The 24214-nt window shown below is 35.6% G+C and overlaps 1 protein-coding gene across 4 annotated transcripts in view; it reads right to left on the bottom strand.

Annotated features, from left to right (window-relative positions):
* Window positions 1–24214, bottom strand: part of ADK (adenosine kinase) — a 289605-nt gene that overhangs the window by 247204 nt on the left and 18187 nt on the right. For all 4 annotated transcript variants that reach the window (XM_032982148.2, XM_042797253.1, XM_042797148.1 and 1 more), the window contains exon 3: window positions 9589–9642. In XM_032982148.2, coding sequence (XP_032838039.2) covers window positions 9589–9642 — 54 coding nt within the window. The remainder of the gene's footprint in view (window positions 1–9588; window positions 9643–24214) is intronic.

The raw sequence follows: 24214 nt of genomic DNA, 5'->3' as shown, positions 1-24214 counted from the left end.
TCATGCCTTTTCTACAATAGTCTAAGCAGGACATCAGTTGAATTTCTCTGGCAATTCAGTTCTAAACAGTCTTACTGAAAAAGATTTTAAATGAAGAAATTGAACTCTCAGAACAGAAAAAATATATACCATGTTATTCACTGAAAAGCATACAAACATCCAAAAACAATAGGACTACACCAAAACAGTGCTTACTAGCTGATTATTTAGGAAAAAAGGTGGCATTATATTCTGAGTATCTCTCTTATGGAATTATGAGGAAACAATAAATTACATACTTTATGCATTTAAACAGAGCACACACACATAGGTGCCACCAAGCAGTAAGTTCTACTTTCAAAATTATAAGAGCTCACAAAAGCCTGAAGATACTAAAGAGAAAAACAAATAATCAAAAAGATGCCCACATTTTAAAATTCAGTTACAGCATATTTTCTATTACAGTAGATTTCTCCATTAAAATGCAAAAATATTGAAAGCTTAAGTTCTCCACCTACTCTTAGGTGCATCCAAAAAATTAGTATAAACTAAATAATTAATATTTTAACTTTATTTTGCATTGGCCAGCTTTTAGGTAATCATACTAGAAACATGTATAAATTATTTTAAAGCACATCACCTCAATGACATGACACCAGTAACAAAACAAAACCTAAAAAATGAAACAAACCACAAAACAAAACTGAGTTTAGAGAAGAGATAATTAAACTAATATTCTGGGGGTTTCATCTTTACCTATTATAACATAATCTGTTAACATAGTAATCTGAATACCAAGTACATTTGTGGTCTGCATTACAGAAAAAAAAATCCACACAATTTGCTTGCTGTACTCAGGTGCATCTTACCTCAAGATCAGGCTGTGCACGCACACGATGTACAAAATATACATTTCTTAGTTTCATTGATTTTAAATAGTGTCTGTGAAAGTAGTAAGCCTCCTCATGTCAAGCTTAGAAGTATTTAAACAAAAAGACAGCAGTACACTGCCAAGTATGTTAAAGTGGTTAAAAGCTTTAGACATTTTACATCTTTTACTGTAGTCTTCAATTGCCAGAAAGCTGGTTACTACACAAAGCACCACCTTGTGGCAAAACTAGTACTGACTGCATGTCCATTTTCTGGAGCTTTCAAATATTGCCACAATTTCAACAACTTTGCTGTGTATTTCATTAAAATCTGAACAAAAACAGAAACAATAAAAGATCTGCCAATAGAAGATTTTCTGAAGGCTCTCCTCCATACACACTACATTTATGAAATTAATATAATTTCATAAAATACTCGAGTAGATATTAACTTTATTTCTCCATCTAGTGCTATTTCCAGAGGACTAGGAGCAAAATACACCATGTAAGAAGTACAGTAAAAGAACGGAATAAAAACCCCATGTTAAGTTAACTCTCATTCTATCTCTCAGAATACTTCAAGCTGCAAGAGCTGCATAAATTAATTACTCTGACAGCTCAAAACCATCCCACAGCAATATCTTTACTTACCTTATCTAAGAGACACTAAGACAGATGGTGTATCTTCCAAGTTCATAAAATGACCAATTAGTCATTTATAAATTTTAGAAAATTTCAAGTTTACTGCTACATTGCATAACACATAAATAAAAGACAGACTTTTCTCCAATTCTCAGCTGTGCAGATCTGTGCAACAAAGATGCAGAAACCTTTCAAGCTACCTTAACTAAGAAACAGTGATCTCAGAAGACTTTGCATGCTCCGCAGTTTAAGACTGCATCTTACTGTAAGTAGGCACCCCCTTCTCTAGCTGAAGGAAGTCAATACAGTGACAGCATTATGGAAAAAATATTCTGCATATTCAAAACTTGGTCTTTAATATGTCAGTGGTTGCACACAGTCATGTCACTACTGTTTTAGCATGACACTTTGTGCATATCTGGAGTTAATGCAAAATAGAGTTAACACCATTTTCAAATTCGTTGTAAAATAAAAAAAGTGTCAAGAGAAGTGACAAGGGGAAAGTCTTCTTCTGGACAATCATGCCTCACTGACAGCCCAAACTGCATTTATTGAAACATGAACCCCAGGCAGACAAGAGGGTGCAATTACTTCATGTTTGTGAAGCTTTTGCTATGAATGCTTGGTGAGTGACAAGCTGAAACCCTCTACAGCAGTTCAGAATACTTGAACCTTCTAAGTCTGGGTATTCAGTTTAGTGCTGTGGGCTATCTGCTCAGCCTGTGCTTGAGGGTGATTTCAGGAATAGGCAGAAAAAGCAAAAATGCATTTCCTTGCTTTAAACAAAGTATATAGAGTACATACTAAGTAATAGTAATTGCTATCAGAAGGAGCAACAGAGTAACTCATCTCATTAGCTCACTGCATAGAAGAACCAGGCAGGCCCATGTCGATCCATCTATTCCTGCATGAATTTTCCGACTGTAAGAAATCATTATGAAAGATCAATTTAACAGAATAACCAGTACTATGAGAGCTCCCAAAAGCTCTCAAATTTGAGCTGGAATTACAGTTTGGAATATTCCAAAACATCTTTCCTTTGGATGATCTTTTGATATTTCTGCTGTACCACTTACTATATGGTAGTAATAATGAAAGTAGATGACACAGGTACTTGAAAAACATCTCTTGGAGAAAAATATATGACATTAAGTTGGACAATAGCACGGCTACTAAAAAACAAAAGATCTCACACTGGGAACTTCCATAACCTGATTTCAGCAAATTAAGTTTCAATCCTCTAGCAGCTGTGTTTAGATCTTTCAGGTTATGGTTCGCGTATGTCACAAAATACTTCGGATCCTCCACTGGCTTTCACATCTATCCTCCTATTTCCCCTCTAGCTCTCCTCCTTCCCACTACCATGGAAGCGTTGTGTAACACAACAGTCTCAGATAAGCGGCTCAGGCTACAAAATCAAGTTTCCCAGGGGAACATAGGCCTTACTCTTATCCACCAACCTTAGCTATTATCAGAAGTTTTCTTCTATATCAGATAACCACTGTGTCATATAGCAATGAATCAGTGCAAATTTCCAAGAGCTGGTTAACAATAAAGAATGTTCTAACAGAGCCTATAAAGCTATGTAACAAAGTTTTGCTTACATACACAAAACAATGTAAACAGATGCAGAAGGCCTAATCATAATACTGTATTGATACATAAGCACAATTTTAAAAATATTGATCCAATATGTTTACAACCCTGTATAAGTAACCTGTAGATTACTTATTTCATATCATCAATACCAGGATGCAAAATTAAATTATGCACTATAATTAACACTTGTAATTTTTCATTTTAAATATAAGCAGATGTCAAGACTGCCTCCATCAAAGAAGAAAAAAAAAAAAAAAAAAAAACCACATTTCTGCTATAATTTAGATTCTTAATTTTTGAAAATTTAATACAGGATTTCCTGCTACCAATAATTTCATTAGATGATTTGTGTAAAACTGATTTGCATTGGTGCTGTATTCATAAGATTTGGGGGGGGGGGTGGGCAGGTAGAAAACTGAAGGGAAAAATAGAGGGAGTAATTTTTTACCTAACCATAAATGATTCTTTTTATACACGTGAGTGAAGCCTTTACATATAGACCAGAGAATTGATAAAACAATTCTAGAAAAATCAAACTGCAATTTAAAGTAATTTCTACAGAGGGAGCCAACAACCCAAGGAACAGGATTAACAAAATGCATTCCAGATCAGCACAGAGTTCTTCCCAACCATCAGTCTGTTTCATTACGTTTTCATAGGTTTCAAATATCCACAGCACATCATCTAGATTCTTACTCCACAGAATTCCCCAGCATTTAATGAAAGTTTACTTAAAGAATTGCTTGATTAGAACATGAGCAGTGTCATAGAATAGTATCCATATACAACAGGATTTATATTTGCTTTGGGAGAAGGGGGCAATTTAAGAGACTGATCATTCTAAATTTCTATTTGTTCATTAAAAAGTAGTTTAGTAGTTTCAGTGTGTAGAAATTCTAAAAATATTAAATTTTATAGAAATAATATCAATTCCACAGCAGACATTTTAACTGAAGTTTTCATACAAACTTCTACAACAGGAAACAGACCAGTATGGTAGCTTGATTAAAAAAAAAATGAGGGGGAAATCCAAAATAAAGTTGTGTGAAGATGAGAGTTGATAAACTTTCTTAAAAAGCTGAGCACCTTGACATTGCCGTATCAGTTTTCTACATTACTTCATTGCCAAATCACATTTCATATTATACACTAATCCACTCAAATGTAATTACAAGCGAGTTATATTATACAAAGTAACTTAACAGCTTTGACAGACGTCTGTGACAGGTTCATGCATTACCCCAACCATACAAGTCATCTATGTTTTCAGCGTATGCTGAGTAGGCTGACAAAAGATTTACTTCCTCCCAAAACCATTTCCTACCCTCATTTTTAGATTTTGGGGGAAACAGGGTGGACAAAAAATAGAGGTATTTTAGAGAGACTACACACCAACAGGACAACGAATCCTAAAAGCAAGATATAGGAAAGGATTTTTGAAAGTGTTCCTGAAGATAAGCTACACCCTCTAGTGGCACAAAATACTGTAGCTTGGTTGCTTCCAACGGCATTAGACAGACAGTTGCACTTCTTTATGTCCTCAGCATTCTTATGTCTCTCACTGCATCCTGGACCATCAATAAAGCATGGTTGCATACTAAATGTATTTGGCACCAAGTCACTTTATAAATGGTGACATCCCACAGCCCCTCCAAATACAAGGAAACTCCACTACAACATTCCCGTAAGGCGGTTCAAATGTCTTTCACATCCTCTAGCTGTCTAACATACCCAGACTACTTCTAAACCCCTACTGTAAATTTCTCTTCTCTTTCCCAAGCATCATACAGGACCTCTGTAATCCCTAAACAGCCCTACTATGCCTCCAAGATTCACCCTTCCAATACTCACTTATATACATCCTGGCTAAGCAGAACCAGAACACACACAGAAAAAAAAACCAGATGTTACAGACAATTAAAAACTGCATCAATGCCCCAAATAGCTGTTCTCAAGCTTAAGAGTCACTCTCTCCCTTGTTCAGTTTCACTCTGAAAAAGGTATTCATATAGCAAGTATGCAGCTAAGAATGAAATACCTAAATAAATTCCTCTCAGCGAACTTGCAGCAGAGGAGCATGTCTGCTCTCCCTTCTGACTGCAACACATCAAACTGCTGACTGAAGAGAAAGGAAGCTTGTATGTCATCATCTTCTTTCTCACTTCACTGCCTTTATCTCTTGTAAAAAGATACATTATGAAAGCAGAGGTGGCTGTGGGGCACAAAATAGCTGCCACATTTTCTACTTTCTCCTTCAACTAACTTCAAAAACAGTTAAGCGTTCAGTCACAGCCAAAACTGCTTAAACAAAACAGTTTATAAAAATGTACAACCAGCAGTCAAAGCTCTATTAAAACAAGAGTCCTGAAGCATTGCTTACAGACTCAGTGGTACCACTAAACTCCAAACAAAGCTTTTAAGACTCACAATGAATATATTTTAGTCACCTATTCATACAAGCCAGTCAAGCTACCAAGATTTTGCTACAGGCCATATTTTAGGAAAAGAAAATATTACTTAAAATCCCCAATACCTCTGCCAACACTACTATACACAGTAAAAATTGACTCTGTATTGGATATTAGATAAAAAAATTAAGTGTTTCTACTTTAGTATCAAGACAATTTAGATCACACATCATCACTTGCTGCAGAAAGCTTAAATTTTAATGTTAATTTTACATGGAGGCAGACTAAGGAATCTCCATACATTCCACTCCTTGGCTGAGCTGCAGGACAGTAACCTCCCCAGCTTGTGTGCATTCAGAAGCTGATTGGGGCATTGGGGGGGGGTTGGAGGGGCCATGCAGTGGGGGCGTGTAGATATTACCAGCTGAATTCTTCAAAGAATGTATATATGCACCAACTTACAACTATGGTGCTAAGAAATTCCTTTAGAATAAAAAAGTATACACTAGTGAAAAGATGTAATTTTAAAAGGCTACTACAGCCAAAGTGAATTGGAAGCAGGGAAAAAAAAAGGCCATCTTTCATACCTTAGCTCTTAAAATAGAAGTACGATGCCATGTCTGTAAACTAACTCCAGTCTGTCTTAGTGGCTGTATCTCTTTAGATAACTACAATTCAAGGACAAAAGGATCAAGCCAAGTCAGTGTGTAGCTGCCCCAATTACCTTTGCAGATCTGGCATTCATTACTGAACAAAATTTACATGTTTATGAAGAACAGCTACATAGAAGTGATCTCTAAGAAACTGAAGGACATCTGACAGTCAGAGAAACCACTGTGATACTATTACATGAAGAATGCCAAAAGAAGTCTTCTTTACTAGGTAAGTCACTATAAAAGCTGCTGACATTTTGAAGACTGTAAGATAAAGTATTTTAAGCATGTGGGATTTTGGCACTGAATGGGAATATATAGTGTAACTTCTTTTGTATTTTACTTGAAAACATTAGGACAGGTTCAGGACAACACCTTAGTTATAAAAGCACTGAACCTAAGAAGCAGTTTATAACCAAATCAGTGACACCCTAGTGCAAAATTGTCTTGCACCATTCCCTAGAATTGACATTTATTTTAAATACAAAAGCCTATCTAAATACCAGGAAAGGATACTTAGGTGTGTAACAACCCATGTGCAAGGTAAATCAGAGAATTTAGCTTGAAGGACCAAAAGTGCTCTGAGGTTCAACACTGTTTAATCTGTTCTGTACCAGACAGTTAATACGGTCTGAGAAGAAGAGCACACAGCATATTAGAACCAAATTCCAAAGACCTCTCCTGAAACAACATGACACTGACCTACGAGAGTTTTTCCCGATCAAGTATCCAGCAACATTCAAGATACCAAGGTCAATGGCAAAAGCACGTTCAGACTCTTCCACTATAACCAACAGCATATAAATCATCTCAGGAGCTACTGTAGTGATAACAATGAAAAACCTAAGAAAGGTTTCTGTTACAGCTGATTCATGTAAAAGTGTAGTTTTACTGAATTTTCTTTCTTTGTTTAATTAAAGGAATTCAACCCTCTGTTTAAGAAGTGACTATGCTGTAAATATATCAGTAACTAATATGCAATATGCTTAAAATAAACAGCTCAAACAAGATTTTTGTACATTTAAACTACTTGAAATATCTCACATCAAAAGGTTCAGCTTAATCAGTATCTATTGTGCAAATAAAGCTTATGTACAAAGTACACCTTGTACTGTCCAAAATACAGACTTGTACGTCATTTAACTTATGTTTAACCTCCCAACATGCTAGTACTTTCAATACTTCCAGATCGTATTTTTTTAAATGCTCTAACACATTTAATGGGTTAATCATAACTATGCTGTCCACAAGTGCCCTGTCATTAGAGAGAGCTCTCTACATAAAACCAGTCTTATCTACCGATCAAAGACAACTGCTGTTGCTTGTCTTTTGTCTAGAGCTCAAGTAGTTATAATGTCACAGGTACATTACCATAATGTACAAATATAAGTCAAATGTCATTTTCCATCCTCTGGAAGAACACGGAAATTGTATTTGGCTAGTAATTCAATCACCGAGGCTTTCAGCAAATAATTCTTTTTCCAAATGAATTAAATCTTCATCACCAGAACACATTTTTACTGTTTGAAATCTATGACCTCATTGAGAAACATCCAAACTTTCAACATGGGAAAACCTGACACCTATAGATATTAATTAATCTGATTCAGTTACCTCGTCCTACACATGAATAAACTGCTTAAGTCTTTTGGGGGTACTATGAAATAATGCAAAATAACGCCAGTGTAATAATGCAAACAGACAACTATGTGCCAGAGCTGAAAGTTCAGAATAGAAAAAAGTATTTTTCTTATATCTAAGCATGCAGATGCACACAGAAGGGACCAAATTCCCCACTATCTCTATCCTGAAAGGAAGAAGTGTGAAAGCTATCCTAAAATCTGTATCTTATTTGGAAATACAACTTTTATATAAATATTCCACTAATCATCACAGAGAAGACACTGAATAAATTCGAGAGATGCCAAAGAGGACATTCACATAGAACATTTCTGAGGCAGCTCATGGAGAACAGCGAGTGAATGAGGCAAGAAGAAAACTTGAGTTCATGCACTGAGTATAGCTCTTCAGCCAGTGGTATTAATGTGCAGGAATTAAAACCAGCAGTAATAAAAGAGACAATTACTTGACATAATGAAGAGCTTTAAGAGTAAGAGAATTTTTAAACTAAATTCTGAAGTAAAAAGTATTATAGTATTGCCTCTATGTAATATTAGTATTAGTATGCAAATAGTATTGCCTTTATGCTTACACATACGAGTGAGCTGGAATGTTCCAATTGTGTACCTTTTATTCCGTGAGTACTTCTTTCTTGTTTAACACAGTAACTGTTGATTGAATTAATCAGTCATCACAGAAAGCATACCAAGCTCTGATAAATCCCCTCTGCTTTCAAAGCATGTATACAGTTCAAAAGTCAGCAACTTGAACTTCAGTATCTTTTTTAAAAGCTACCGTAATTTGAAAACAAAAACACCCCAAAAGCTTCAAAACCAAGCATACAAACTTAGAATCTCCCCCCACACCCATATCTATACGCAGGCAACACCCACCAGTCTTTTTACTTTGCCTCTTCCAAATATAAGCATACACATTCTTATGCACAGTACCCAGTATTTGCTTTCAATTTAATTGTACAGCCTTTGTATTTTAGTACATGGTATGCCAACATAAAAAATAAAAGTTATTTTGCCTTAATATGGAAAGCTCTCTAAAAATTAGAATAAATTTGAACTTCAAGCTTCTTTGGTTTGGGCATGTCTTTAATGAGGGAACAAAATAATTGAGTATGCTCTTATTGCAATGTTTGATTAAGCTTCCCATGGCCACTTCTGCAAGACAAAAGAATGATCCATTCAACAATGGATCTTATTTTTTTTGCCAGGAACAAGAGGTTTTAGGGTACAAAAATCAGATTAGCCAAAACAAGCAAAATTTCAATATAACTGACAGAGCACCGGTGACTCTTAGCTACAGTCCACAACACAGATGAACTGCACTGATGACTATTTGCAAAGGTGGGAATGGCCATGAATGATATCACACAAGTAGGCAAATTAAAATAATGAGTCAACACTGAACCTGAAAAAAAAAAAAAATCTTCCTTTTCATTTCTGCCAGATATAAACAAACATTTCATTTATACAGACATACTGCAAGCAGGCAGTAGCTGTCAGTATAACACTGTCATACATAAAACATCAGCTACAATGAACACCGAGACATTTAAATTACACGTGTACCAACTGCAGTTAAGAAACTAATTTTTAGAACATTTTAATGAAAAAAAGTTTTTAAAATCTTTTTTTGAAACAATTAGTTTTCAGACAACTTGTGTAATTTACAGCAGACAATACTGAAAAGCAGAAGCTATTTTTAAGAACACAAAATGTTTGCTTCAGGTCTTTGATAAGATATGTATGTACATAGAAAGTAAATATATATAACATGCATGTATATCACCATAAAAGAGCTTACAGTTCTTTGTGCTTCTCCTCTGCCAGAATTTGGTCGTTTGGCTTCAGCCCATACCTTGAAAAAACAAACAAACAAAAACAAAAAACAAACAAACAAACAAACAAACAAAAAAAAACACAAAAAAGAAAGCAGTTACTTCTTTGAGAATATAGCCATAAAATGTAGGGTTTTTGTTTCAAAGTGGCAAATAATTAAGCAGTGTAATATTTGTTGATTCTGGGACCTCAGATATGGCAAAGATAGCAGCAAAGTTCTCTAAAAAATTTATTACATGTTTATTACAGTAAACTGCACATTACACAAAACTTTTGCTTTATATCATGGCTTTAAATTATATCGGATCAGGCTTGTTACATATCCAAAATCATTGCACTTGATACCATAAACTGTAGATTGATTTTATAATTTGGATCTGACAAAACATGACAGTGAGGAATACAGACAATGTAAACACTAAAACTGCCTGTAGTGTTTCTCCCTGTACCAAATAAAACTATTAATACCAAAAACATTCTATAGAAAAAAGATACACTTTAACAATGGGCTATTTTGGAAAATTTCTGCAGTCCATATAGGCAACCTCTCATGAAACTGAGAGCTTGAGAGAACTAAACTTTCTGTTAGCTTAACCTAATAGGCAATTTGACAGAATAGGTTGCCTACACTGTCTGAATCAGTGGGAAAAAGGAACCCCGTCTCCCCCCCACACAGGCTACTTACTACTAGTCATGCTACAGGTTGCACTGCCACTCACTTTGGAAAACCTTTAAGTGACCTCACTTTTGTTCCGCCTCAGAGCAAAAATTTCTTTACATCTCAAAATATTCCACAAATCTAACTGCTAAGGGTTTTTTGTAGAATTTGGTTTTTATGGTTTGGGGTTTTTTTTTGGTTGATTGGTTTTTAAGACAGTCATAAATAACGTAAGCAGCTAGAAGTCAAGTGTCCATTTGATAATTCTGCAAATGGCTAACTGCTCACACTGCAGAAGGCTCCCACTGTCCCTTTGCCCTCTGTTCTTGTTCCTTGCTCCAGTCAACTGCAGAACCATAAATTACTCCTCCTGAGGAAAGACTCTGGTCACCAACCAACTACAATCAATCTGGCAAATTTATTTTCATTTCAAATAAACAGATAAAATACATTTTCACTACTCCTTATAGCATTTCCTGATGATACTCTCCAAAACTCTTTTTTTTCCAGCATCCATTTAAAATGCAGGCATCAACCCCAGACACATTCTCAAGCTCACTAGTGCTGCATTCAAACATACAAGACATCGAATGGCTGACTCGTTTTTCTTGCTTACATATGCAGAGACTGCCTTAGGTTATTTGTCATATTATCACTCTGACTTGCATCCATTTATCTACTTCGCTGCTAAATCCTTCAGGTAGTCACTTCTCATTAGGATACAGTGGGGTCCATCCACATTCTCCTTCTAAATGCAGGGTTTGCATTTGAGTCTTACAGCAAGCAGACTATACTGTAACACTATTCAGTAACAGAATCATGTCACTTGGTTTAATTGTCAAGTTTTCTTTATAGTTTACCATTCTATCGGTCTTTAAGCCACAAATTTTAACTGTTGTGATCTTACACATTTACTTCCAAATCAATGTTTTCTGTAGTAAACAGTACCAGACTCTTTTTTTGTTAATGAAAAAGGGTCTAGCTCAATTCCAGTTTCTTCATAATGCTGCTACACCTCCTTGATATGTCCATTTGTCATCTCTTAATAAGCATTTTATTGATAGCAAATACTTGTATATCAGAGAAAAAAAAGCAGAGCTACCAGGAAATTCTAAAAGGAACATCTTTCAGAAGTCAAAGGACACTAACTCTTCTTATGCAACTTTCAATCTTACATAAAATGAAATCAGGTCATTCGTTAAAAGGATCTGCCTGTCATAGACAGATATACCTTCGGCCAATATGCAATCCATTTGTAAATTGAGATCATTTTGCCCATTAAGAAATATAGCTGCATAAAGTCAAAACCGTTCTTCACTACAAATAACACTGCATGTTTTTCCTCTGACCAGAAATCATGCTACTTCAGCTAGAACTGAATAAACTTTTATCTGCTGAGCATATTTAAATAATATCTATACTTGAGCTTTTCAAAGCTTCTAGATACTTTGTTCCTTCACTTTAAAACAAAACAACAAAAATAAAAATAAAACAAAGCAAAGCCCCCCCAAAAAAAAAACCCACACCACAATTTAACCCCCAGTTATTTGGAGGAAAAAAAACAAACAAAACCCTTCACTATTTACTCAGAGTACTAAATCAGATGCAACAGAAACTATGTAACCTAATGGGAATGCTGTTTAACAGATGTGTGATTTTTGCCTTGTGTATGTTACTGACATGCCAGAGAGGGGTGGGAGAGAGACACAGTTGCTACCCCTGAGGTTTGCCGAATGGTTCCTTTGGTGAACCTTAGCTTACCTCATCTTTTTTACCACCAGCCACTTCTGTCGCCATGAAAATGGCATTTTTCAAATATTCTTCCTTGACCCCCTCAAGATATTACTTTGATAGCAACTTGTCAAAGAAATTTTCCCACAAAGGGACATGCTTGTAGAGTTCAAACTTTTATTAGTACTTTATGCATTAAGACAGGATGCATATTATATTTCATACACAGCTGCTGAAGTATTTAGTAAATTTAAATGTGCAACTAGCACAGTGAGCAGCTTACATAATATTTCCCAACATGTGTTTCGTAGGCAAGATTGATAAGCACCAGTTGGCTCTTCCTAACTGATGAAGCTTGTATTTGTGAAAATTTATGTAGAACACATTTTAGGAGCCAAGGATAAAAAACGTAAAATTAAAAGACAAAGGTACACAGTTGAAAAAATTTAAACAAGGCCATTTAAAACCATCTAATCAACTAGAACAACATACTGTACATGTATTATAGATTTACACACCTGGTATTAAACTACTAAGTAGAAGAGAAGCATATATGCTATGGAAGTGGGCAAAAGAACCAGAGGGACCACAACTTCACTTTCTCTATTTTCTGTCCTGAACTATTTCAAAGTTCAAGATATCTCCCCTACCAAACTGTGATACAGTTTTGAAATTTTAATAGTCTCTTTATCACTGCTCAAGATCTTATTTCAAAAAAGGGACCTAAGAATAAAAACATGCGACGATCTATAGCAAGATTGTAGGTGTCAAAGCAAACTGTAGCACATGACCAAAATCATGCATTTAAACACTTTGATATGTCCTTCACAGACATTTCATCTACTGGAAGGGTAGTCAATATTCCAGCCACCGTCTTCAAAATGGCAGCTGCACACAATCATGCAGACAGACAGAAAAAGCACCCCCAACTGCAGTAATTATCACACTGCACAGCTGCATATTTCCACCAAACTGGTGCAGCTGCCACTCCAGATACGCACACCCCAGTCTCTGAGCATCACAGCTGATGGTTTCTGACAGTCCAAAAGGCTGACTGTACCTTGGGTAAAATTTCCACTTTTAGAAGACAGCAGCTTTCTCCCCAAACTCAACTCCTTATGGAATTTTTTAGCCACAACATATTGGTCTAACCTCTAGATGACACTGTATCATAGTTACTCCAACACACCCTGTCCTGATCAAAGCTCAGGTGACCCAGCTGCACGTAGGAGCTAATAGATCATTATTCTATCAGCCATCCTTTAATCACAGTTTAAATTAGAAGTTTCACACCATTTTACAATATTTTTTTTTAAAAAAAGTATTCTTTCCCATCTGGTTACAAAAAGGCACATTTAGGCATTTAACTTACCAGGACAAACGAGCAAACTAATCCCCCTACCTTCACTGAGAAACAAAGACCCACCTTCAATTCACTCTGAAAAAGCACTTCTCTGTCCTTTGACTACAATGGAGCATAGTGATACAGGATGTCTAAATTAGCCTGCTGAGAAAGGTGATTTGAATGCCCCCTTAAGTTCCCAACCCCATAACTTCAGAACATTAACAAACTGGGGATATATTTCAATGAGAAAAATCTTGAAATAATGGAATTTTAATTATCAATAATGTTTTCAACTTCCGAAAACAAAGCTTTCCTGAACCTCTCAATCTTTTTTTTCCTCATTTGTCTACTGTAACCAATACATCTACCAGAACTCAGATCTGAACTTCATGTTATTTTCTTCCTTTCTAATTGTTACATTTTCAGAACCAAATTTGATGTACATGCAGATACATACCTATTATCAAACACAGACCCCTAAAACTTTAATTATAAATTCACAACTATATGTATCTCAAATATTTTCCTTTTCTACAAGCCTGAAAATAAAGTAGCACAAACCCAGACTAAAATATTATTGCAGGCATTCTGAGGACAGATATTATACGGAGCCAAGATGGTGTTAAAGAAATTTGGCCATAGTGTTAAAAATAAATGCCAAGGCCACTTGGAAGAGTTTTATTGTGTTTAACATCTAGAGGTACAGCTGTGACCAACACATTCTATTTAGTTATACTGCTACTACAAAAAAAAAAAAAAAAAAAAAAAAAAATGAAGGCAACATACTTTTCTCCTCTTGCATGTATATGACTTTGCTAGCATTCACCTACAGGTTTATCGTCTCAATTTCATTTTTTTCAAAATTGTAACATTTTTATTAAATTTCATTTTTAAGCTTACTAGAACCTGTAAGTTCAGCTCTGACTTGCATAATGCATTTTAAAGATCCTTCTGAAATGGTAACCCTACAACTCAATATTTTATATTTCCCAGCTCCTAATACAAGAGAGTCTGAAAATTAATGTGCTTGGACTGTAGTGAGCATTTTTACAATAATGGTTTTAATGTAACAAACAGCCATAAGGCACAGTTCCCTTCAGGCAGCATCCAATTTTACAAAGTCTTAACCAAATTAAAAAGAAAACACAGCCTACGCTAAATATGTACTGGTGAAAAACTCCAAATGAGTATCGAGTTCAGATCTGCTCTGTGAACAAGAGTTTCTTGAAAAGCTGGTAAAACTCACCTGTCCTAAGGCCCAAAATAAAAAATGGTGATGAGCAAACAGGTTTAAAAAATGGCAATAGATCTTAATAGCGTCAAAATTAATTCACCTTTCAAAATCTCTGACTTGAATCCACCAACCTAAGCAAAACACTTGCATAGAGACAACAGCTAAAAATTGCACAGATATCAAACTAAAAATCAGCACAGACATATACACTGCTCCTTGGTCCATAAGAGCCAAAGCAAAAATCTTCATTATGCAGACTACAGAAACAAAGAGGTACAAGAAAACTGTACACATATCAGAGTAATATTTTCACCAGTATTTTCAAGAATACTTGTGAAGGACGCTAGAGAGAAAAGAATTTTTTTTTTTGAATTAACTATCACTGTGAGTAGTGAGCATAAAAAAAAATAAAAATATTTCAGTAATACAAAGTTGCAACAGTAAAGCACCCTAGGAAGCTTTAAACATGTATCTGTGCAGACATTTCTCTGCCTTCTTTGATGTACAAATAAACATGAACTTCTTGCCACAGTGCATGGCTCTGACTAACCTCACTCCCTTTTAAATGCACTTGGGCTTTGCTATTTGATAAGCTTATTGTACTTGACATGCTTTGCTGCAGTTACTGTTTTAAGTATTTCCCAGATTGATTAAAAATAAAATTAATAAAAGAGTGATTGCCAACATGTTCTTTGAGCTCTGCAGAAAAGTCATCAAAAAAAAAAAAAAATGAAGAGTGCAATTTCTCTGTTGGTTTTAGTAACTGGACAAGTAGAATTTATGCTACACTAGGCTATGCTTCTTCAGTAAAAAGCAAGGCCTTTTAAGACAGAGCTCTGCAGAAGCATTTCTTCATAAATTTTCAACAAAGCCATTAAGAAACCTTAAGCACTTTAGTACAGTTGTCTTGTATTTCAGAATAATCTAAAGAGGTTTCCGTAAGAATGATTCAGCAATTATGTTGCCTCAACTTTCAAGTGATATTAAGGCTACATCCACTATTCTAAAAAAAGAAACACAGTCCTTTTTCTGTTGTTTTTTCTTAATTATTAATCTTGTAAAAACTAGGACAACCTGCCTGTGGGACACTGGTGTTCACATGTCCTTTTTCAGACTGTACTGACTGCTTTCTATCAAAGGCAGTTAACACATCCCACAAGATCTTTCAGGTCAGAAACAGAGTTATGTGTGCACCTGCTACAACAGTGCATCCTCATGAGCATTTACAGACCAATGCACACAGCAAACCCAACGGAAGCTCCCAAAATACTTCTAACACATTAGATTTACGGGGGATGGGTATAGAAGGTGAGCCTGTTTCTCAACTTCCATCTGCAATTTATCAGACAGAATGAGTAATGCTACCATAACTGCTAACTGAATTTCTTCTGACTTGATCTATACAGAGATCAAAAGGCAGTAAATGAACTGCTTTTCCTACAGTAGTGAAGTACTACTTAAAGCAAGGTAGTATTTCTGCATTTTTGACAAGGCTTATAAATTTCAGTTAAATCTAATGTAGCCTTACTCTTCTGATTAGCCTAGTAATCTTTTTCATGTACACAAATACACAGTTTAAGTACCATGACTTCTATTTGTTTTGATCATTACTTCAAGCTTGCTAAGCCAGATTCTAGGGCATGGGCATTTTCCAAATCAAGATGAAAATAAAAAAACACAACCTAGACCACACCTCACGTATAAATTCAGCAGCCAATTTCATCATGGAACAGATGCAACCAGCAAAAACAAAATTAAAGTCTTGTGTAACTGGCACATACATATACCCTAGACCAAATATTTGGGGTTTTTTAAGACATCTCTTTCCCCCATTTAAAAAAAAAAAAAAAAAAAAACCAAAAAAAAACAAACACACAACCAAACAAAAACCAACACAACAAAACAAAACCAAAAAAACCCAACCAAACAGTAAAGGGCTTTGATTCATATCCTGAAAGTCTCAGTCTCTTGTCTGACTTTCACTGGGTTTTCCGCCAGTTTAATACATTTAATTCTTTGGGATTTTTTTTTTCTGTAAATTCCTCTGTTGCTTTGCTATAGTCTCCCAGCTTCACCATCTGAAAGACACCACACTCTCCATTCCCTAAAAATTTCTCTCCTTTAGCCTCTCTCCTGTTCCATAATAGGGCAGCTGGTTTTCCCTACACCTTTTCATATTCCTTCTTGGCCTCAAATTGACAGCAAAATGGGGATGCCCCCCTTTTACATTAATTTCTGGCTTCAATGACAGCTGATCATCATTTGTTGTTATCCTAGGATGATCTTGTAGAGGGTTAGACAATTTTAGAAAAGTTCATTACTGAGTAGATACTGCTTTGTTTCCAAATACAAAATGAAAGTCCAGAACCTCTTCCTTGAAAAACTGAAAGATTAAAGTGGGGTTGTATGATCACAATACAATCCCAAATTAAACCTGCTTCCAGAAAAAACAAAATTTTGCAATAGTCCACTTGTACCAACAAAAGAGGAAACTGTCTAAAAGACTTTTCAGACATCCCTTTAGGAAAGTATTAGAGCCGTGAGAGAATGCACATCCTACTTCAACATGGATCAATGCTAGACCCAACACTATGCCACACACTTATGCATGATCTAGAGTTAAGTACAGTAGCTACTGGCAAAATCCATTGATGACAGCAGACTGGAAATGGTATGTAGTGACAACAGAACATTCTAGCAGACAGGAAGATGAACCTATTCAAACACAGTTACTTCAAAATGCACACAGATGCAGAGCCAATTAGTTAAAAAAAAAAAAAAAAAAATAAAAGCAGGGGTAAAGGCATCCCACAGAGTAGTAACTTGGAGAGGCAGGGAAAAACAGGTAAACAGGTGTCATAATTTGCATCTAACTCAACCTGAGCTTCCAACTTATGTCTAGCATTGTAGACATCAATAAAGTACTTGTATATAGAAACAGGAAAGAGCAAACAAGCAAAACAGAAAAGAGGGGAAAAAAAAAAAAAAGTGAGCCATCAGCCTCACTAAGTATTTTGTCCTGTTCCATTTTTGAACAGAAAAACAAAGACATTTAGCTTGGAAGGAAGAAATGTAGGTAGAATTAAAACACACAGTAGTTGTAATGGGAAAGAGACATGAAAAAATAGCAATAGAATGTTAAGATACTTCAATCTGAAGACTGTTGAAAATAAATTACTGCAGTTATCAATGACAAAGTGCAGCCAAGGAAAGTGCATGTAGCATTGTTACAGCAGAGAATTACAGCACTTTACAAAACAAAAGCATCTGTTTAAGGAAAAGTTTAAGTGCAACTCAAACCCCAGATCTTAGCCATTTCACTTACAAAAAAAATCCACTTTAAACACTGCCACTGGAATAGAAATGTAAGGGCCGAGAGAATGGAGGACCACCTTGGAGAACACATGGAAGAATTTCTGGTGGTTTTATTTTTACCCAGTTATTAGTATCCAGTTCCTGTGTACTAGTATGACTGGAGTCTTATTTGGCTGCATCATACCCTACAGCAACCTCTGTTTTTCCGAAAAAAACTTGGCATTTCTGGGTGAAAAGGATCTCAAAAATATTCACAGAAAGATTTACATTTTTTTTCCCACCACTATACTTATTCTGCAAATGAAGATGGATTTAAATTTCAAAAGAATTCACTTAAAATTACACTCTTGAAACCAAAAAGAAAAAAGAAATAGTTACTGATGTCATAAATTAGAAGCTTTTTGTTTCCCCAATTTCTTGCATGGATACAATCACTAATTTAAATATAAACATTACCAGGTATAGTTTTCTGCTGTTTTTTTCCATTTTCTTCTTGATCAACATTTTCCTAAATAGTTGTTTCTAAATTATTCAGTGTAATAAGATAGACTCCCCACTGATAATATGGTTGGAAATCAGGATTTTAATCAGCTATTAATATTGTAAGACAGATTTAAAGGGCTTTTGAAATTGAAGTCAAAACAGTAATAGGTTTAAATGATTAAAAGAGATTAAGAAAGCCGGGAAAGTTCAAAGCCTGTTAATCACTAGGCTGCAGAAAACTACGATCATTTAATAGGGTCAGCCCTATCACTCTGGACTTAAGCATATAGTGGTAGCCTTGTCAAAACAGTTTTCTCAACTAGTGAGCTAAAAAATTAAGACATCTAAACACTTCCAGTATAAAGCTAAAGAAAAACATTTTTTCAGCAATAATTTTTTAAATATCTGACTGCAAGTACCTTTTAAACAGCTGTACACACTCTGTACATTTTTTTGTAAATTGGTCCTCTAAATTCTACACTCATTACACTGGTAGAAACATACATGGTTGACCAACAAGGAATAAAATATTAATTCAATTTGTGCAGAACTATGGGCAGTTCTGCTTAGAGGCTGAACTCTAACATATTCTTTTAATATTTTTCCAATCATTTTGCATTGTTTCTATTCTGAAATCATGACCTAACCTTTACATACCACTTTGTCATGTGTATCTCAGATTCTTGCACTGAAACCTAAGCACTTTTGCTGTCACTTCACAAGGGAAAAAATGCAAGAAAAAAAAAACAAAAATCACTGGAGCAAGATGGAAAAATAATCACCCAAGTTTGTTTAGCCATAGCTCCCCAGTCTTCATGTGATACTAAGACAAACATAAATCCACAAGTTTAAAGTAAAACTAAGAAATGAAGATAATTTGTATGTTACAAGTAATTCATGAAGCTTGCAAAGACACAGAGTTTTTCCAAATATAGTTTTTGAGTTGTCCTAAATGATACAGCACTGTTTTATAAGATTTGGCACAGGTTCAAAATAAGAATCTAATGGTATAGCATGACACACAGCACAAAAACCTGCACGACTGACTGATGAACTCATAATTGAATCTCATGATAATAATGAAAAAAAAAAAAAAAAGGCAAGCACACAACACTTTCACTGTAATACTCTATTATCCTATTAAAGAGGGGAATCAAGGGTCTGTGAAATGAAAGATCTTTGTTCCCAGCTCTGCATTTAATCAGAACTTACTAGGGAACTGCAGGCTTCATGATATCCTGCAGTCTACAACACAGACTTGGTCTCCAGTAACTTGGAGTATCAATGGTTCTGCCCTGACAAAAATAAAGTAAAATAGCACTCAAACAACTGGTTTACCTTTCTCCAGCCATTGACTAAGGCAAAACAAGAACACCAGTAATTAAGAGGAAGACAAGCTACCTCCGCCCTTTCCCTGTGGCTAAAGCAGAGACCACAGGCCCAACACTGCAGAAAGGAACAGGACAAGAAGAGGCAAAGCACAGGGCAGGCCTGGATGTGGTTACATGACGCAGAGTACAAGCACAGTATCAGGGACCAACATTGGCATAAGCACCTCATAATTTAGGTTACAGTTAACAGTAACACCGACTTGGTATTTGCACATTGTTCGGGAATAGCAAGTTACTGAAAAAAAAAAGAAAGTTAAAACTTAGTATTTAATTTCAAAAGGAAGGGCAGAATCCCTCCCATCTTGATACACGTAACTTGGGAAGAAAAGCTATTGAGATTGCAAATTGCTTGACCTGAATGAAGCAAAACCAATCAAGTAGTAATGAACATTATAATTCATTTAAATATCTAATTTTTTAAAAACTGAAGTTAAAAAGCTGAAGGTATTCCAACCACTTCAAAAATGCTATCATTAAAAAGCCATCTTTTCTATGAGATGACAAGTCAATTTCACCTACACTGAAAAAAAAAAAAAAAATGAGAATGTGACACATAATTGTTAATTTTTGACTGGACTTCACTTTATGAGTGATCGAACTGTTTTACTATATTACTATAGTACCTAGAAAAACTCTAGCCTTTCCTATGCTGTTGGAAATTTTTGTTCAGAGAAGCATGATGGGAAAGGAAAACAGTATTAAAATTGCATCTTATTAACCTGTAATTAAAAAGAATGCCTGCAACCATGCCCATAACATGAATCACAATTTTTACCTACTGTATCCTAAATAAAAATCAGTCTTATAATTGTGCAATCAGGAAAGTAAGATGAAAAGTTTTTCAGTATGAACAGCAAGTACCACTTTCAAATAAAGTCTTATCTAGTTTTGGATCAACTCCAGTTCTCCACTGAGAAACCCAGCTTTTTCCATCAAAGACATCTTCAGCAAGGGTCTTTTCATTTAGTATTATTGCCTAGTTTAAAACAGAGACAGTCAATTCACAGAGCTCTTTCACTTAAAGTCCCTTGTTTGCATTGAGAAGGCAAATGGAACTCACGATTTTGTCATTTGCCTTGTAATGCAACTCCCAAAGTTTTTTGGAACAGATTTTTACTTGGGAGGAAAAGAAAAATACAGATAAGCTCTATGTGTGTGCCAGTCTTTCATGTGTCTCAAGGTTATTCTAAAGAAAACAATTATTCCAAGAACTAGATACATTCTGTTGACATGTATTAAATTAGCAAGTCTTCTAAAGAAATGGAAAAATTAAAAAAAGAAGTTATGATTTGCAGTTTATTACTAGGCAAACATTTAAGAATGTGAAAACACACAATAAAGAGAAAAGATAACAAGGAGTTAAATATTTCTTATTCATTAACATCTTACTATTTTCAGGTAAATAAGTAGTTACAAGCTCTTCTATTATCATTGCTGAAGCTCAGTATATCCTGAAAGCATCACAGGTCCTCATGCAAAACTCTGTCATTGCACAGGTAGATTTTTTCAAATGGCCTTTTCCAAAAGGAGCTTAACTAAAATCTTTCACTCATTTAAACTACACATTTAACTAAATGCAATAGAAGAAATTATCAGGCTTGTAGAAAGCTCTAATTATGTTGTCAGGAATGCTACCAAATTTATAGGTACATTAGTACTGAGAGGACCTTTTTAAGATAGCCATCATTACCCTAAGTTTTAGCAAGCAAACACTAAAGTTTTTATAACTTACCAGCAGTCAGATGATGCAATTGTGCTCAACAGTTTCAATAATGTTCTACGTTCAGACCCTGAGATAAGCTAAACTGACTTCTATAGATACAACTCAAAAATTCAAGGCAATAATAAAACCCTCAGCTGTTCAGCTTCTCTGCCAAATGAGCCAATGCGACAGATACTTTTAACAGACATCTTTCAAAATGATTATTGAAACAATGGAACATCACAACACAGGCTATCTTCTAAAAAAAAAAAAAAAGGGGTGTAAATTTTCAGGGACAAGTTTTGAAGTTATTACTGTGTACGTTCCATACATTCAGCACCATACAGACAGATAACACAATCCCCAACTCAAAGCAATACAAAAACCCATTAACCTGTCCCAGACGGTTGATGAAGCACCCAGTCAAAGTAAACACATTAGTGAAACTGAAAAGCTGTAAATTTGAAAGGTTTTTTCCCCACTTAAATCTGTCAGTGAAGTCCATATCTGCAGCTTGTGCATTCCTTGATCCTGCAAACTCCTAGTACAGAATCACCACCTGTCTCTCTCAGTCTTCAAGCTCACTCAAGCATGTGTTTTTGGGGAAGGGCTTGTTTTGCACTGAAGCCTTAGGACTGCGTTGAAACCAGAGTTTGGTGAGCAAACAAATAATTACTTCTGATAGTGTAAAACTATTTAAACCCTGAGCCACTTTATGGAAGTTAACTGCATGAGTGGTGTTTTGATTATTTTGCTATGGGAAGTTACAAAGCAAGTTACCTTCTGCTAGATAGAAGCAAAGGTAACTGAAAATGTTGAGAATAGCACATGTAGTGTATCTACAGACACAGTTATATAGGCCAACCTAAGTTTAATGCAATTAAGATGCTTTTCATTTCAGCTGCTTCTCAAACCCTTTCTTAATTTATAATCCAAATTCTCACATGAGTGGAAAAAGATCAAATATGTACACCAGCTTTACTTCCATCACAGCAAGCACTGAAACAGACTCAAACAAGGAGGTTTAATTTACCAGATGTCAACATGGTTCTTTTTGTAAAGTTTGTGCTTAACTAATCCATCACCTTGCAACAGTACTCTGCAGTGAGGAAAAGCAGAGAATGAGGAAAAGCAGAGAATGACCAAGCATGTTGGGCTCTCCAGTAACAACCCAACCACTTTCAATGCTGCAGACAAGTTGGTAGCACATTGCAGAAGATCCACACGCATTCTTGTGAAATTACAGATCAAGATGACAGCACTTCTTCCTTTAGTGTGATGATATTCTCTTTTCATATATTAACCATCACCACCTCTCCAAAACACACACACTTGGAAGACCCCATTCGTTCTTCCTCTCCCATTTCTTCAAACCTGTTTTGCCAGTGAAGAATAAAAGGAATATAAACCCATTTTTGGTTTACAGATAGTTTGTATTTACAACAGCATCACAGAGAAGGCAGGGAAGAAAACCAGAGAAGATGACACCGGGCATGAAAGCTATTAAAAATTATAGATCTTCACTGAGCACCTTCAATGAACTTGTGCAAAGATTGCCTTAGACCCTGATCTTAAAGGGACAGGGGGGACACAAAAAGACTTGGCTGCTTTCACAACCAACAAGTAAATCAAGCAGCAACTTGGACAATGATGGTGATCAAATAATCAGTCTAGAGATGATAAATATAACGGAATTCATCGTTCAGACTAGTAAACATACTTCACTTCATGAGATCATGGCTCTGAAAAGAGAAAATAGAATGAAATAAAGCAATAAGCATCCTTATCCTTGATGTGAGAAATAAGACATGTAATTTCACCTGTGTCTCCACTCCTTTTTAAGAGCATGGACTGAAAGATATTTACACACTTATTCAGGTGCTGCCAATTACAAATATTTTCCTTGCCTTCCCCCTGGCTAATCAGGGAAAATACAAGGTTTTCACATATTTATAAGTTCCAAAACTAGCATAATAATTATGTCAACATTAATTTGTCAGCAATGATTCTCTCCACCTCCTCAATTCATGCAGTCACAGACTCAAACATTGAACAGCAGCAAAAGAATTGTCCATTCTGTGAACACACACTTCTCAACTGCTGGATGTGCACTTGAAGTGACAAGTAATGGCCTGATCTCCACAGACTAAAAATTAACTACAGTTAATTCTGATATTTCTTTCATGCAGATACTCAGAAAAACCAAGGACATATAATGAACTGTATTTACTTCAAGACTGCTCTCCAGCTCCGTGAACAGAAGCTGAAGCAGTTTTGGATATCACCAGTTTTGAACAGTGCCATCAACATTGCTAACACTCTTTCAGATTGTCTCCCTGTAGAGAGATAAGAAAATGAGACTCAGAAAAAATGAGATTGTATTGAGATAAGAAATGAGACACTGCCTGAGAGAGGTCAAAGCTTCTCTGGCTCAGGTAATGCCAGACTGCTGATATGGTCTGAAAAGCTCAGACAGGCACAGTAAAGTTCTGTTGTGCTATAAATTAAGACCACCTCTCCCAGAAATAGTCTAGGAAAGGCTTAAAGCTTTCTAAACCTTATCAAGCAAGCAAAAGACTTTGGAGCCCAGATTAAACCAAGGTCCACCTTGAAAGAAAGGTGACAGGGCTGTGGTAACAACCCAAGCCAAAAATACTCACCCAACCTTTCAATACTGCTCATGTCCTCAAACCAGTATTACATGGCTGCAAGCTGTTTTGAATCTGCCAGGG

The sequence above is a fragment of the Tyto alba genome, unplaced genomic scaffold (assembly GCF_018691265.1).
Source record: "Tyto alba isolate M040663 unplaced genomic scaffold, T.alba_DEE_v4.0 Super-Scaffold_1, whole genome shotgun sequence".
NCBI lineage: Eukaryota > Metazoa > Chordata > Aves > Strigiformes > Tytonidae > Tyto > Tyto alba.
The sequence above is the reverse complement of the archived record's forward strand: the minus strand, read 5'-3'. Positions and strand labels throughout refer to the sequence as shown.